The sequence below is a fragment of the Argentina silus genome (assembly GCF_951799395.1).
Source record: "Argentina silus genome assembly, chromosome: 1".
Taxonomy (NCBI): Eukaryota; Metazoa; Chordata; class Actinopteri; order Argentiniformes; family Argentinidae; genus Argentina; species Argentina silus.
In genome coordinates, this window is record NC_139655.1 from 12,431,815 (window position 1) to 12,446,707 (window position 14,893).

Below are 14,893 nucleotides of genomic sequence, written 5' to 3' on the forward strand. Positions count from 1 at the left end.
GCTCTTTTCAAGCCCCTATCCAGCTCCCCAGTCATAAAAAGAAGATTTACTTTACAATGTGGTATAAAGTAGCCATTACACACAACAGAAACACCCCTTGTTAAATCCGATCTAATTCCTATCCTGGGAGTTAGGCATGGGGGCCTACTGCATGAAGACATGGTGGCAAAACACACACTCCTACAGTGACAGAAGGAGGTGAATACACTGTCAGGCATGCTAGGTACACAAAGACACACACACACACACACACACACACACACACACACACACACCACTCACACACACACACTCACGCCTGACAGAAACAGCACACCACACTTAACTTTATACACAACACATGGCACTTTCACTGACTCTCCTCCTCCCTCCCCTTTCTTTCACTCTCTCCCTCCACTTCTTGCACCCCAGCCCCATCACTCTCTAGACGTGTTTGTGTGTGTGTGTGTGTGTGTGTGTGTGTGTGTTGGTTTGTTAACTGTCAAGCGTTCACTCTTCCTGACAGTGAGAGGTGATGAAGAGGGGCACACGCTCTGCCTGAGGCCCAGGGTCAGGGGTTGTGGGGGGGGGAATTGAGGAAATCTGACTGGAGGATTCAGGAAATCAGTAGCTACATTCTAGGACAAGGGCCACTGTGTCTCCCCGTCATTCTCTCTATTTTTCCCTCTCTTTCTCTCCCTGTTTAACACTCTCTCTCTCTCTCATTCTCTCCCTCTCTCTCTCCCCATCCTGTGTAATCTGGGCCCCATCTTAGTCAAAACCAGGGCCCATATGAGTGAACACAGCTCCCATGCTTGACCCAGGCAGGACCCCACCCCCCCTCGCCAAAACACCTTTCATTCCTGACACCCCTGCCTGTCTGCACCCCTACTCCTAAAACAGGAATGTTCCACAGGGGAGGAAGAGGGGGTCAGGGGGGAATTAATGGTATGGTGTTGAACAGGAGGGGGTGGATGGATAATGTGAAGTGTTCCTGTAACTGTTTGGTGAGAGACCCTCCTGTTGTTCAGCCTGACTGTGGTGGTAGGGTCCTGCTGCTGCTGTGTCTGTGTCCTGTCAACGGGACAGATTAGACTTGTGAAACAACACCAGGAAAAACTGCCCCTTGGGCTATTATGGGAACAGATGGGTGTGTGTGGGTGTGAGTGTGCGTGTGCGTGCACGTGCGATCTAACACATCAAATTATGTCACCGAGCAATTATGAAAACACTTGGGTAAGAGTTGCTACTGAGGTTTGTTAAGATATGAAGTAGCTGAAGGTTTTTGGTATTCTGCTTGTTTTGGTTGTTATCCAGTCTCGAGGATTACTCACAATCCTCATCACCATATTTGTAGGCATACAGTCTGAACAACAGATTAGTGGAGAGCAGATCTAGGAAAAAGCTAACCTGTGTTTTTACAGTTGTTTTGTGGTTGCCTTGCTCTCACATGGAATCCTTGGGTTTTTGGATCTGGAAACAAGTCATGTGCAGGACAGATCTGGCCTTGAAAATCCACAAGAGGTATGTAGCAATTTCGGTAAACTCAGATTGCTATGGGAATAAGACGTAATAAGCTGCTAAACAGGGATGGAAAGACTGCCATTGAACCTTCAGTTCCTATCTAGAATTACAGTTCAGAGGATTCAGGAGAGGAAGGGCAAGGGGACACTCCATGGAAGTTTCCCCCCAGACTGAGGCAGTGTTTCTGGACAGCAGGGCTGCAGTTCTCCCTTCAGCTGGACACCAGACCTCACTCGCTCTGGTCATGTGCTTAAGAACCCTAACATTTCGTGAAGCCTTTGTCTGATTCAGAACGGTGATGATCAGAGCCTTCTGTTTGAGACCGGTGTTCTGTTGTCATGACAGGTCACTGGTGTCAGCGTGCTGGCTGAGGGGGTCATCTGTGGTACTTTGTTGTTCTTAGAGTCTTCTCTAGGATTACTGTGTTTGACCTCATGACCTTTATACCGGGCTGAACACCCAGACTTAACCTCTTTTTCTTTCAAACTACTATGGTGGTCCACATAAGAGTAGTTTAGTTTGAGAGTGCAGGTTTTGTCTTGGCTAAGTCCGTGTGAATGTTGCTATACACTTTCTATGCCTGTTTACGGTCTCAAGTGTGCATGTGAAGTCTGGTTAAGAATGGAAAACGGTTGCATGTGTTATCATTGTTTTCTTTGTTAAAAACACAGGGATTTAAAAACAGGATTTCAACAAGAGGATGTGGCCACAAGAGGTCAGGCCTTGAAGCATCCATTGAGAATGATGTTTCTCTTCCTCTGTCTCTATTGTTAGTCTTTGAAGACACGCACACATACTCTCACTCTGTCTCACACACACACACACACACACACACACACACACACACACACACACACACACACACACAATGGAGCCAAGGCTATACATCCATTTCAGAGTGGAGTACAGGGATTACATCCAGTATACAGTAAACAATATTAGGCTGAAGTTATGTAAAGATCTAACTGTAAAGATCAGGAGTTATTGCTAATTTAGTGAATAAAATTGCTGTGATTTTCAAGACAAGATAACATGTGGTAGTTGTTTACCTCCTGTGACTAGAGACAGTCTATGGGAAAGCAGTGGTGGGCTTTGTATTGGGGGGGAATTTGTTAGACTCAGCGATTTTGTCACTAGGAGGGAGATGGAAAGCATTCTCTCACTGTCATTGAGGGCTGAAGCAGATGTGCGAGTTATTCTTCTGGATTCACTTTAATTGTTTCCTGTAGTCTGTTTAAGTCCCACTAATCGAACACAGGCTCCCCGGAGACTCACAGATTCTCGTGTGATAGCGACTTTGGCCCCAAAGCTTATTTCATGCTCCAGTCTTAATCGCTTACTTCATCTTCTGAAAAATATATGAGAGAGATAAATATGTCTGGCTTGTTTTTTTCTGCTAAGAGAGATAGTTACATGTAAGGTCTGTTTGGAAAGACTGCAAGCTCTCATTACCTGAGGTAAGATTTGGATTGTATTCCCTGTGTCTGAGCCAGTGTCTAGTCTTATCTTACAGAGAAATCAGAGCAGTCCATATCCTTCTCTAAGTGTAGTCCAAAGACGCAGTGAGAGTCAGTGTCAATCACAATTTAGAGGGGAGGGCAGGGGAAAAGAGAGGAGAAGAGGGGAGGAGAGGGAGAAGGAGGGGAGGAGAGAGGAAGGCAGGGGAGGAGAGGGGAGTAGAGGGAGAGGGAGAGGGAGGGGAGGAGAGGAGAGGGGAGTAGAGGGAGAGGGAGGGGAGGAGAGAGGAAGGAGGGGAGGGAAGGAGAGGAGAGGGGAGTAGAGGGAGAGGGAGGGGAGGAGAGAGGAAGGCAGGGGAGGGAAGAGGGGAGAGGAGGAGGGAAGAGGAGAGGACAGGAGAGGAGAGAGGAAGGTAGGGGAGGAGAGGAGAGGGGAGTAGAGGGAGAGGGAGAGGGAGGAGAGAGGAAGGCAGGGGAGGGAAGGAGAGGAGAGGGGAGTAGAGGGAGAGGGAGGGGAGGAGAGAGGAAGGCTGGGGAGGGAAGAGGGGAGAGGAGGAGGGAAGAGGAGAGGACAGGAGAGGAGAGTAGAGGGAGAAGTAGGGGAGGAGAGACGAAGGGAGTGGAGGGGCGGGGGAGGAGGGAAGGAGGGAGGGGAGTGGAGAAGGGGAGAGGAGAGTGGAGGAAGAGGGTAACTTTTTAATTGGATTTTCTCCTCCATTTTGGGTTTCCGGGAGGAAGAGGGTTTGAAGTTCATTACCCTGGAGTTATTTGACACACATGCAGAGAGACAGCTGGCCGACATTGCCTTCCTTCAACCAGCCCCCACAGCTTTACACCACTCTGCTCCACGCTGGTATTCTAGCCTGGGCCACAATCTCATGCTACTAGCCTAGTCCCAGATCTGTATGGGCTTAAACCAACTGCTCTTAACTCTTATTGTCATACCATATGGTTAAGGCATATACAGATCTGAGACCCGGCTAAGCTACTCTCATTCTCCTTCTGTTTAACGATCATCTGGGTGCATGATGGCTCAGTATATAGCTTAGTTAACCCCAAGATATAGGCAATCAGTATGGACACTAGATCTTTCCAGTATATCATTCAAATCACTTCATTCTCAGTCACTTGGGCTGCTCTGCTTGACTGCTGTTGCTGAAGTGTGATACATATTCGGATCACATTTAGGAAATCCACAACATTTTCTCTATGTCCACTTTCCAATACACCCACTTTCATTTTGGGGGGATTTATGGCTGTTCTCTCGTTCTCTCTCTTTCTCTATAAGTCTCCCTCTGTCCCTCCCTCCCCCTCGCTCAGTGGCTCTAGTACACAGTGTGTGTTTCAGTGAGAGCCAGGTCGGGTCCTTCTGAACTCTGCCCCCAGTGAGAAGAGCCTGTTCCCCAAGCCAGTGTCCACCTGAGCCAGCCAGCCCATGAAGCATTTCCAGGAATTAAAATTAAAATGTAATACAGTATTTCCACTGTTTCATTACAAGTGAAATATTATTCGCATTAGAAATAAATAGGCTTCCTGTAAACTTTAAATTGAGCCATAAAAGGGATTCCAGAGGCCTAAACGTGAGAAGGATGAGAAGACATTTACCTTCATGTTATTTCTTTGTAACCCTCATTCCTCAGACTTTAACAAGATAACCTCAGTTATCAGACCACGCACGCACACACACACACACACACACACACACACACACACACACACACAGACACACAGTTCCAGTAGTAGTAACTGATCAGTAGTCAGTTAAACATACAGCGGGCTGGTGTTTTATTTGATGTGGGTCAGAGGGTCTATTTCAGTGCCAGACGGCTTTACGGACAGTTGGCGGTGCTTGGCTGACCCTGGTGTGTTTAGGTGGGTAATGAGTGTGTTTTGGCATGGAGGGGAGGTTCCCGTGGTGATGGCTGGCCCCTGCAAATAAAGAGGGCATGAGAGAGAGAGGGAGAGAGAGAGGGGGGAGGTAAAGGTAGAGAGAGATAGAGAGAGAGAGATGGAGAGAGAGAGAGGGGGAGGTGGAGGTAGAGAGAGACAGGGAGCTGGCTTTAATACAAGTGCTGGAAATGTACACCTCAGACTCTGCTCTGGAAGTAAATTAGTTCTGAACACTGATTAGCAAGTGAAAATTATTGAGAACTATGGATACTCTATTAGACTCACCATAAACTATGGTTTCAACAGGCTTCCTCAACAGTCTATGGTCTACTTTAACAGCTCTCCTCTCAGCAGTGTGGCCAGACTAGAGTTGACTTAGATAGTTGGATATGCCGTTCCTTCTTGTTGCTCTTTGTAACTTTGCCATTGCTACTGGTGTTAGTGTAAACTCATGTACAGAACATTAACATAAGGGATGCATTGAGACGACCACTTCTGTGAGGATGATTTAATGCATCGTGGTGGTGGAATGTTAGAGAGCCTTGAGCTGACCCAACCAGTCTGCTAGCACTGTCTACAACCAGCCTCCTGCCTGGGCTGACTGGGCTCAGGGGATTCTAACACAAAGCAGAGGTACATCTCAGCCGTGTGTGTGCGTGTGTCAGTGGCGTTTCCTGCCTCTAGGTTTTGAGGAGGCAGATTTTGAGAATGGTATCTTACTAGGGGGGTCTGGTGGATCATGCCGTCTTGCTTACTGCACTTTGCAGTGAATAAACACAGCACTCTAACTCTATATTGCACACTGTCCTTACACATTGTCAGTGGCATGACACAGTTCATCTTTTACACATACACACTTTTGTAAACATACAGACCAAAATGTCCATGACGTCTGAGTGATGAAAAGCTAGTGAATTTGTAAACAGTAACTGGCTAAGTGACCAATCATGGTCAAACGAATACTGGGAAAAAGAAAGGGAAACAAATTCAACAGAACATTTCATTACTAAACCGTAAAAAGAAATCCCCTGACCCATGAGAACCCTGACTTATGTTCCAGAGGGAAGTAAAAATAAACCAACTTAATATGTGGGAAAAGCAGAAAACTCTTCTCAGAACTCTAATAAGATGGTCAAGCAAGCTGCTGGAATATTGCACCAATTTAAACATAACATGACATTGCCTCTTCATAATCACGCATCGCTGTACGTCTCTGAGACAAGAGCTTTCGGGGAAGCAGAAACAATACACTTTCTCTGACCAATATGCTCCTGGGTCGCTGTTGTTGTAAACCTTTCTATTGGCCTTGAAATCTTAGCTCTCTGTGTATTATTCTATCATATTTCAGCCCTTCCTTCCCCACAACTCTTGTGTAGGCTAACTCCTCCTCCTATTGAGTCTAATGCTGTGTTGTCTGTCTCTGTGTCTTCTCTACAGCATGCCCACCTGGCACCTATAAACCGGAGGGAACCCCTGGAGGCCTGGGCACCTGCCTGTCCTGCCCTGACCCACAGCACACCTCCCAGCCTGGCAGTACCTCACCCAGCGACTGTGTCTGCAAGCAGGGCTACAGGCCTGTGGGCAAGACTTGTGAAGGTAGGGAGATCCACTAATACACTATACTACTGCAATACCAGGGGAGGCTGGTGGAAGTAGAAATCAGACATACAGTATATCCGCATTCCATTCCATGCATTACAATGAGCCCATCCTCTGATTTCTACCTCCACCAGCCTCCCCTGTGCACTACACATTGTGCTGTACACTCTCATACATGCTGACATACTGCACACTGACTATAGAGGCCAGGGGCTAAACTAATGCCCTATACACTGACACAGTCACACATACAGGATGTGAATTAGCTCGGTCACAAACCCTGACCGTGACCATCACACATACAAGATACAAGATGCTGTTAATGCCACACAACCAAGGTTTTCAGTACAATACACACCGTCACACCATGTAAAGTGTTTGGGCCACTATACTTCTTGATGATCACATCAACATCAACATGGTGATATATGGTTTCTGATCTCTGATATCCCATAATAATTACCCAGCTTAAACCATATCAGAAAGTGATACTGTTCACCAGTCACACCAGCCCGTAGAGACTACTAGAGGATCCCTGAGCTGTAACCTGTAATTTTCTGCTTTCACGCTCACTTCCACTGTGTCAGGAACATTAACTCTCAAATCTGTCCTAGCTAGGCTTCACCACCAGCATCTGCCATAGGCATCAGGATCAGCTTCAGTGCCCAGCAGGCATAGTTGGATGTGTGTGTGTGTGTGTGTAAGTGTGTGTGTGTGTGTGTGTGTGTGTGTGTGTGTGTGTGTGTGTGTGTGAGTGAATGTGTGTTTGAGTACGCTAACCTCTCCTCCCCTGTCCCATTTCACTTGTCACTCCCCAGTGGTGTACTGCCCAGAGCTGGCTCCTCCAGAGAATGGTTTCTTCATCCAGAACGTGTGTAATAACCAGTTCAACGCTGCCTGCGGGGTGCGCTGTCAGCCGGGCTTCGACCTGCAGGGCAGCAGCATCAGACTGTGCCAGCCAGACGGCACCTGGTCAGGCTCCCAGCCCAGCTGCAGAGGTGAGACAGAGTCTCCTGGAGTATGGATGTGTGCATGCAGCAGTCACAGGTCCTACTGAAATCACAACACTGGCTCATACCTCTTTTACCCTCCAGGCATGTGTGTTCAACTGTTCTTTGTTTCATTTTCTTTGTCTTTTGATTTCTCTCTCTCCCTCTTCCCTTTCATTTGTTTCTCTCTCTCCCATCTTTCCTCTCTTTCTCCTTGTCCTTTATCTCTGATTTTTATTTTGATAATATTGATGATATTTTGATCTGTCTTCTTTCATCCCACTCATGCTTTCATTCCCAATATTCTCTCTCTCATCTCCTCTGATTCCATCTCTCCTGTTGCAGTGTGGGTACAGGATTAGTTGTGGTCTCTCCGTCCCACCACTGCGTAATGACCGTAGTACGCAGGCAGAGGACTCAACTGCACGACTTGGAGACAAAAACTTAAATCTAAAAGAATAGACTTTAATTCCAAAAAAAGCAGGGTTCGCTACAAAGGTAGGCAGTCAATGAGTAGGCAGATAATCCAGTAAGGGGTAGCCAAAAAGGCAAAGTCAGAAAATCAATCGTAGATCAAAAACCAGGAGTATTTAACACCAGGACAATTGCTGGGACCTATGACACGAAGGTACAAAGACAAACTGGCACAGAGACAGGGGAACACACAGACTAAATACACAGGGAAGGATGATGAGGGACAGGTGAAACCAATTGGAGCGGGGTAGACAATCACACAGGCGGGAAACACACAAGGGCAGGTAGCGAAGTGTCTATCTAGTGATACCAGTGAGTAACACAAAAATAAACAGGAAACAATAAATGAATATCATGAAACAAAGACAAACTAAGGAACAGGACAAGACGTTACACACTGCTCCTGATTAGCCATACAATCTCTCTGATTGATCCCAGCGGGGCATCGCTCACCACACATGGCTTGTATAATTCATTAATAAACAATGGGACGTTCTTCAAAGCTCACAGCACCTGGAATCCTGTCTGATGTTTCAGCGCCTTCATAAACATTTATGTGCCACATCTACCTGTCATTGTTGCACAGAGTTGCTGAGGTGCTTGTAAAGCTCAGAGCCCGGGGCGTTTCGCTGGCGTGTCTACGTTTTCACTGGGGATTGACATCATATGTGTTTAGATTGAATTAAGGGTAAACATTTTCTGGGGAACTACTACTGTGTGCCAACAGCTGGAGAGAGGGAGGGAGGGAGGGAGGGAGGGAGAGAGAGAGAGAGAGAGAGAGAGAGAGAGAGAGAGAGAGAGAGAGAGAGAGAGAGAGAGAGAGAGAGAGAGAGAGAGAGAGAGAGAGAGAGAGAGAGAGAGAGAGAGAGAGAAGCTTAGCAGGAGAGAGACAGAGACAGAGACAGAGACAGAGATAGAGACAGTAAAGGGTGTGTGTGGGATTTACAATTTACTATATGCGGTTGTGTCGTGTGTGTGTGTGTGTGTGTGTGTGTTTTTGTGCGTGCGTGCGTGTGTGTTTGCGGCTGTGGCTGTGGCTGTGCACGTGTGTGTGTGTGTGTGTGTGTGTGTGTGTATGTGTGTGTGTCTATGAGTTCCATTGTGGGACCTCCCACCCAGTCAAGTCCTAAGGAAGGGGGGTCTCCTAAAAGCCTGTCTATCAGTGGTGTAAGGAATAACACACTAAATGTACTCTTCTAGACCTCAGGCTAACTAGGAACAGCCGTGCAGCATCAAGTTGTTTTTTTAAGGGTTTTACAGTGAAGGAAATGATAGGTCTAAAAAATACAGCTACAGCTAATCTATTCTCACTATCTCTCTTTCCCTCTGCCCTCCCCCCCTCCTGTCCCCTCTTCCCCTTCTTCCTCTTTCCTCATTCCATCTCTTACTTGATTCTTCATACTTTCACTCCCTCTCTCTGTCTTGTCACCTGTCCTCCTTTCATCCTCCCCTCCTGCTCTTTCCTCACCCTCTAAGTGTTGACTGAGTATTGTCCTGCTCTGTGTTTGTTGTTGTGTTCTGCAGTGCGCTCCTGTCCCACCCTCTCCCTGCCCCAGCATGGACACATGAACTGCACCGATGGTGGCGTCTCCTATAGGGCAGAGTGTGAAGTGCGCTGTGATGAGGGCTTCAGGCTGGAGGGAGACACCAGACTCACCTGCCAGGCCAGTTCTCAGTGGAGCGGGCCCCAACCACGGTGTGTGGGTAAGCCTTCAGGACCCCCCCATCTTTCCCCCCTGAGAGACATTCTACACTAAGAATTTGAAATTGAAACTCAAAATGTTTTATTCCTCTTTCCTTTGTTTGCCTTCCAGTACACCCTCATCTAATGTCTTCTCTTTTACCCTACAGTCAACTCTGCTTTCTCACTTCTCACTCTAGTTCTACTCTTTCTCTGAACAGCTTTGATTCCAACCTCCCCAGTCTCTCACAGTTCAGTATGTCTGCTTTGTGAATCCTTTTTGTTCCTTTGAAAATGAAATATTTGGTGAAAGGTCAGAAAAGAATGCATGTAGTGCAGCATTAACGTGTGAAAATACACACACACACACACACACACACACACACACACACCCACACACACACACACACACACACACATACACACACTTACATGAAGCACAGTGGTTGAACATGTGGTCTAGATTTGCTTGCAGCCGTACTACATCACCCTAGAGAAAGATATATCTGCTTTCTCATAACAAAGAGCCACCACGCCTGTCATGTCTGACACACACACACACACACACACACACACACACCACACACACAGTAATAGTTAAGTCAAAACAGTTACGCACTCACATTCACCACAAAGAGCACCACAGGTCAGGCACACAAACACACAGTAAAGGGACAGTGTTTGGCCACAAACCTCCGGCCTCTTTGCTCGGCTCTGGCCTCCTATGAGTCACCACCACCACTCTCTCTATTTAAAAGCTGCAGACGTCGGCTAACTCCCCAAACCAAGCCTCTCATTCCTGTCTATCGACTACAATCTCTCCCCCGGAGCTGTGATTAAGTTACAGTTTGTTTGTGTGAATGTCTGAGAGACCGCCTCAGACTGTCATTCCCCTTAATACCATTTACTCTGGTACTCTGGTTGCTGCTGCAGTGTTTGTTTTGTGTTTGTTTGCATAGTCGTGTAATGTGATCACTCTGGCTTCTCCAAGGCAGGAGATATTTTAATCTGATGAAATCTCTCAGCATTTTCCGTGTGTGTGTGTGTGTGTGTTTTTGTGTTTGTGTGTGTGTGTTTTTGTGTTGTGTGTGTGTGTGTGTGTGTGTGTGTGTGTGTGTGTGTGTGTGTGTGTGTGTGTGTGCGTGTGTGCGTGCATACATATGACAGAAAGCCAACAAAAAGAGATCCAGAGACTGTTCTGGGTGAAAGCCACTCACTAGTTTGTATCCAAGAATGCATAAAACCCTTGTCTTTGATAGTTTTTGTGGTTGATCTGTTCTTATATTCATTTCCGCAAGACATTCTTGTTCTTTTGTGCCGAATCTGATTTATTGCCACCAAAAATGGTTTTATTGCCTGCAAGCCTGTTCATAGGGCAGAGAGATTGGACCTCTTTCGGGTAAAAATACAGGAAACATGTTGATGTGGTCAAAGAGCTTTTTCCAATTCATAGTTAACATCTTGGGACCAACAGTAAATGCAGACAATTTCGGTGTTCGACAATTGCTTGTAGTATTTCCTAACTTGATCATGTAAAGTGATAGAGTGTGAATGTTGGCTCCTCTCTCTCCCTCTCCACACTGCTTGTTCACAGAGGTGCGCTGTCCCCCCATGGGCACTCTGAAGAACGTCCTGCTGTCGCCCCCTGCCTGTGGACGGAAGGAAGTGACGCCGGGTACCGTGTGCCAGCTCACCTGTCGCCAAGGTTACAGTCTCCAGGGAGACCTGGAAGCACATTGCCTGTCCTCTGGGGACTGGAGCGCTAATGTCCATGATGCTACCTGCACAGGTAACATGCGATGTGTGCCGTGTGTGTGTGTGCTTGTGTGTGTGTGTGTGTGTGTGTGTGTGTGTGCATGTGTGCATACGTGCATACGTGCGTACGTGCGTGCGTCATTGTGCGTGCATGCATCAATGTGCGTGTGTGTGTGTGCAAGAGTGCGTGTGTATGCGTGTGCACTGTATGTGTGTGAGTGAGTTTCCATCCATTCTCCCTGCACCTTTTTTCCCTTTAGAATGGTGCTAACCTTCTGCTGAAAGTCACTAACTCAAACCATACCATCCCAGGAACTCTTCCCTGTGATCAGGGCCTGGAAGAAAGTAATTGCCTCCAGTCCTCCAGATGTTAGCCAGGTGAAACAGGTGCTGGAGAGGTTCCATCAGACTTCATTCAGTCCTTTATTCCTGATTTCCTTAGAGATGGCTGGCTAATTAAAGTGCTGTCGTTAAAAAGAGGAAGAGATGTCATCTAGATAAACGAGTGGAGAGGGAGATGACACTGAGATGAGAAGGAAGAGAGGTTAGTCATCCAGAAGTGTTTTAATGGCCGAGTGTAGGAGGATCTGCTCTGGTTCTCACTGACACAGCTGCCCACTCCACCTTTCTCTGTTTGATAATGGGAAAACAGACTGAGAGAGAGAGAGAATGGAAAAAGAGAGAGAGAGAGACAAAGAGAGAGGGTGGGAGAAAGAGAAAGAGAGAGAGAGATGAGAAAGAGAGTGAGCAAGGCAGCTGACATTCTTCCAGCAGCTTTCCTAATGCCTATTACACTCAGGTTGAAATATTTTCCTTCCAATAAAGATCTGGGTATTTGATTAAAGTGCCCTGTATTTGTGTTTAATAGAGATGGATGCTTCAGTGGATGGGTCACGCCCAGCTGAGAACTTACACAACAGACATACAGTAACCTCTGTGATCGATGTGATCCTGGAGTCTAAGACTAGGCTAGCTGTGTGGATGTGATGGTTATACTGTAGGTCCATGGAATGCGGAATAGTATCAATCTAATCAATCCTCTGTGATCAATCACTAACTGTATCGATATCCAGTGTATTCATAGATGTGATGGTTATACTAGCTCCAGGCTTCCGAGAGTTCTAATATTCAGGTCATACAGTTCTTATAACATTGATTGCCAAAACACTTTCACAGAGGGTTAATGTTGAGGTAATGGACGGCAAGGGAGAGATAGCTGTAAATGGCTATGAGGCAATGTGGATTTACTGTAACAGGTCGTTTGACCAGTAATTGGGAGCAGAGGGGTTCCTGACGTGTTGTGCTTGAGGGGTCAGAGGTCAGATGACATCACAGTTACTCCCTCAGTGATAACAAGTAGCAGCCCTGGCATGTACGAGTATTAGAACGAGGCTCCTCCTGGGGTTTGTTGGCTCAGCTCACCCTCCTTTTAAGTTTATTATTCTTCTTATGATTCTGTCGTTTATTTTCTCAACCTCTCCCAGACTCGGAGCCTCCATGGATCCAGTGCCCACGGGACGTGGTGGCGGAGACGGACGAGCGGCGTGGCACTGCCAACATCAGCTGGAACGTGCCTACTGCCAATGACAACTCTGGGGATGAGGTGAGGGGAGCACCGTGTTGGTTCTCCAGAAAGAGAGAGAGAGAGGGGGGTGGACACACATCCATACACCTGTCCTCAGTTTGATCTTTCTCTGATCAGTCTATCAATTAGTCCATCTTTCCATCAATACATGCCAATGGCAATTATCACACATAATCTGTCAGAAAGTGCCAAACAGCTGGACCTAAACCCCAAAGTGGAAGCAGGGGCAACAGTAGCAAGGAAAACCTCCCCTGGCTGGAAGAGGGAAACCTTGAAGGAACCTCTGACCTGTGAGTGAATGGAAAAAAAATGGTAACTGTACTCTCTTTACGACCTCTCTTCTCTAGGTGGTGGTCCAGGTCAAGCCTGTGTACAGCCCTCCCCAGCTGTTCCCTATTGGTGAGGAGAGGATCACCTACACAGCCATCGACCGCATGGGGAACCAGGCCAACTGTTCCTTCACTGTCACTGTCATAGGTGAGGTCACATCACAACCACATCACAACCGTATCACAACTGCATCAAAGCAAAACAAATCACTGGAAAGTCTGGTTCAGTGTTCCCACATAGTCTACATACAGTAGGCAACAGTATACTGTATGGCGTTTATTTAAATGTGGGGCTGCAAGTCGCTTTGGATAAAAGTGTCTGCTACTGTAAATGACCATGCTAACACAGTTGGACATGTGTGTACCTCAGCATCTGGTACTATAACAGGTGCCAAGCAAAAGGCAAATTAGGTTGCAAAGTGTGAAAAAGAAGGGTGTCTTGTGTCACACACTTGATACTCTCAGAAGTGAAGGGGAAAACCACTGTGGTAGCCATGAAACATTTCCATATGTTATGTTGATGGAATGCAGTGGCTTTTTATTGGACACATATGTTGAACTGGTGCACTTTAACCCTTGCATACCACCATGGGGAAGAACATAAGGTAGAGTACTATAGTCATGCATTATTGTTACTGTAAATATTGAGTGTTTGCCTTATGTACTACAGTATTTGTACCTTTACTAAATGTACACTTGGTTGCCTTCATAGATACGGAGCCCCCAGTGATTGACAGGTGCCGGTCCCCGCCCACTTTCCAGGCCACAGACACAGAGACGGCCGTCGTCTGGGAAGTGCCGCAGTTTTCCGACAACTCAGGTATGGGTTCCCAGAGTGCACCTGGTTCTGCCCCGCTCCGCCGGTCAGAGGCAGCTGATGTTTAAACAGGGTCTTTTCCATTGTGTGACTGGAAAAAGGAGAGTGAGAGCGAAATGGCAGCGGTGTGAGACTGCTGTTGAGAGGATGGTGGGAAACAGGAGACAGAGGTGGTGTGGAGGCTGGGGCCGTGTGTTAATGTCATCACCATACCATTAAAGCAGGGCGAGATTCACGTCACATCAGACATGTGACAGATGCGGGTATTTTCATTGGTCTAACATACAATAGTAGAAATAGTATAATATCATCAGCCAGGGGAGGCTGGTGGAGGTAGAAATCGGAGGACGGGCTCATTGTAATGCCCGGAATAGTAATGGAGGAATGGTATCATGTGTTTGATACCGTTCTTCATTCCACCCCATACATTACAATGAGCCCGTCCTCCGATTTCAACCTCCACCAGCCTCTACTGTCATCAGCCTATTCTCTTCTTTCTTAATGGTTAATTGTACAATTGCATATAGTTATAGTTATAGCTATACAGTACTGTATGTTCTGCAGTATCACACACTCAATCCTCATTTCTCTATAGACATAGTAGTAGGGCGGCTAGGAGGAAGGGTTTACTTGAATTGTACATATGGTGATAGCACCACCAAATATTACACACTGCTAGGGAATGCCTAAATAAGTATGTTTAGCTATAGGGCCATCACACACAATAAACAGGGAACTGTGATAGTGCCTTTAACACAGGCCTCTGATCCACTGTGCTGAATGGACACTCTGAGGACAATGCTGTCATAGAGAG

General features: G+C 46.8%; 1 protein-coding gene across 1 annotated transcript in view; it reads left to right on the plus strand.

Annotated features, from left to right (window-relative positions):
* The window catches only part of svep1 (sushi, von Willebrand factor type A, EGF and pentraxin domain containing 1), a gene marked incomplete at its 5' end in the record, with an annotated part of 68,986 nt that overhangs the window by 22,445 nt on the left and 31,648 nt on the right, over positions 1–14,893 (plus strand). The window contains 7 exons of the mRNA XM_083669214.1: positions 6,288–6,446; positions 7,268–7,447; positions 9,437–9,616; positions 11,188–11,382; positions 12,833–12,951; positions 13,281–13,410; positions 13,975–14,082. Coding sequence (XP_083525340.1) covers positions 6,288–6,446; positions 7,268–7,447; positions 9,437–9,616; positions 11,188–11,382; positions 12,833–12,951; positions 13,281–13,410; positions 13,975–14,082 — 1,071 coding nt within the window. The remainder of the gene's footprint in view (positions 1–6,287; positions 6,447–7,267; positions 7,448–9,436; positions 9,617–11,187; positions 11,383–12,832; positions 12,952–13,280; positions 13,411–13,974; positions 14,083–14,893) is intronic.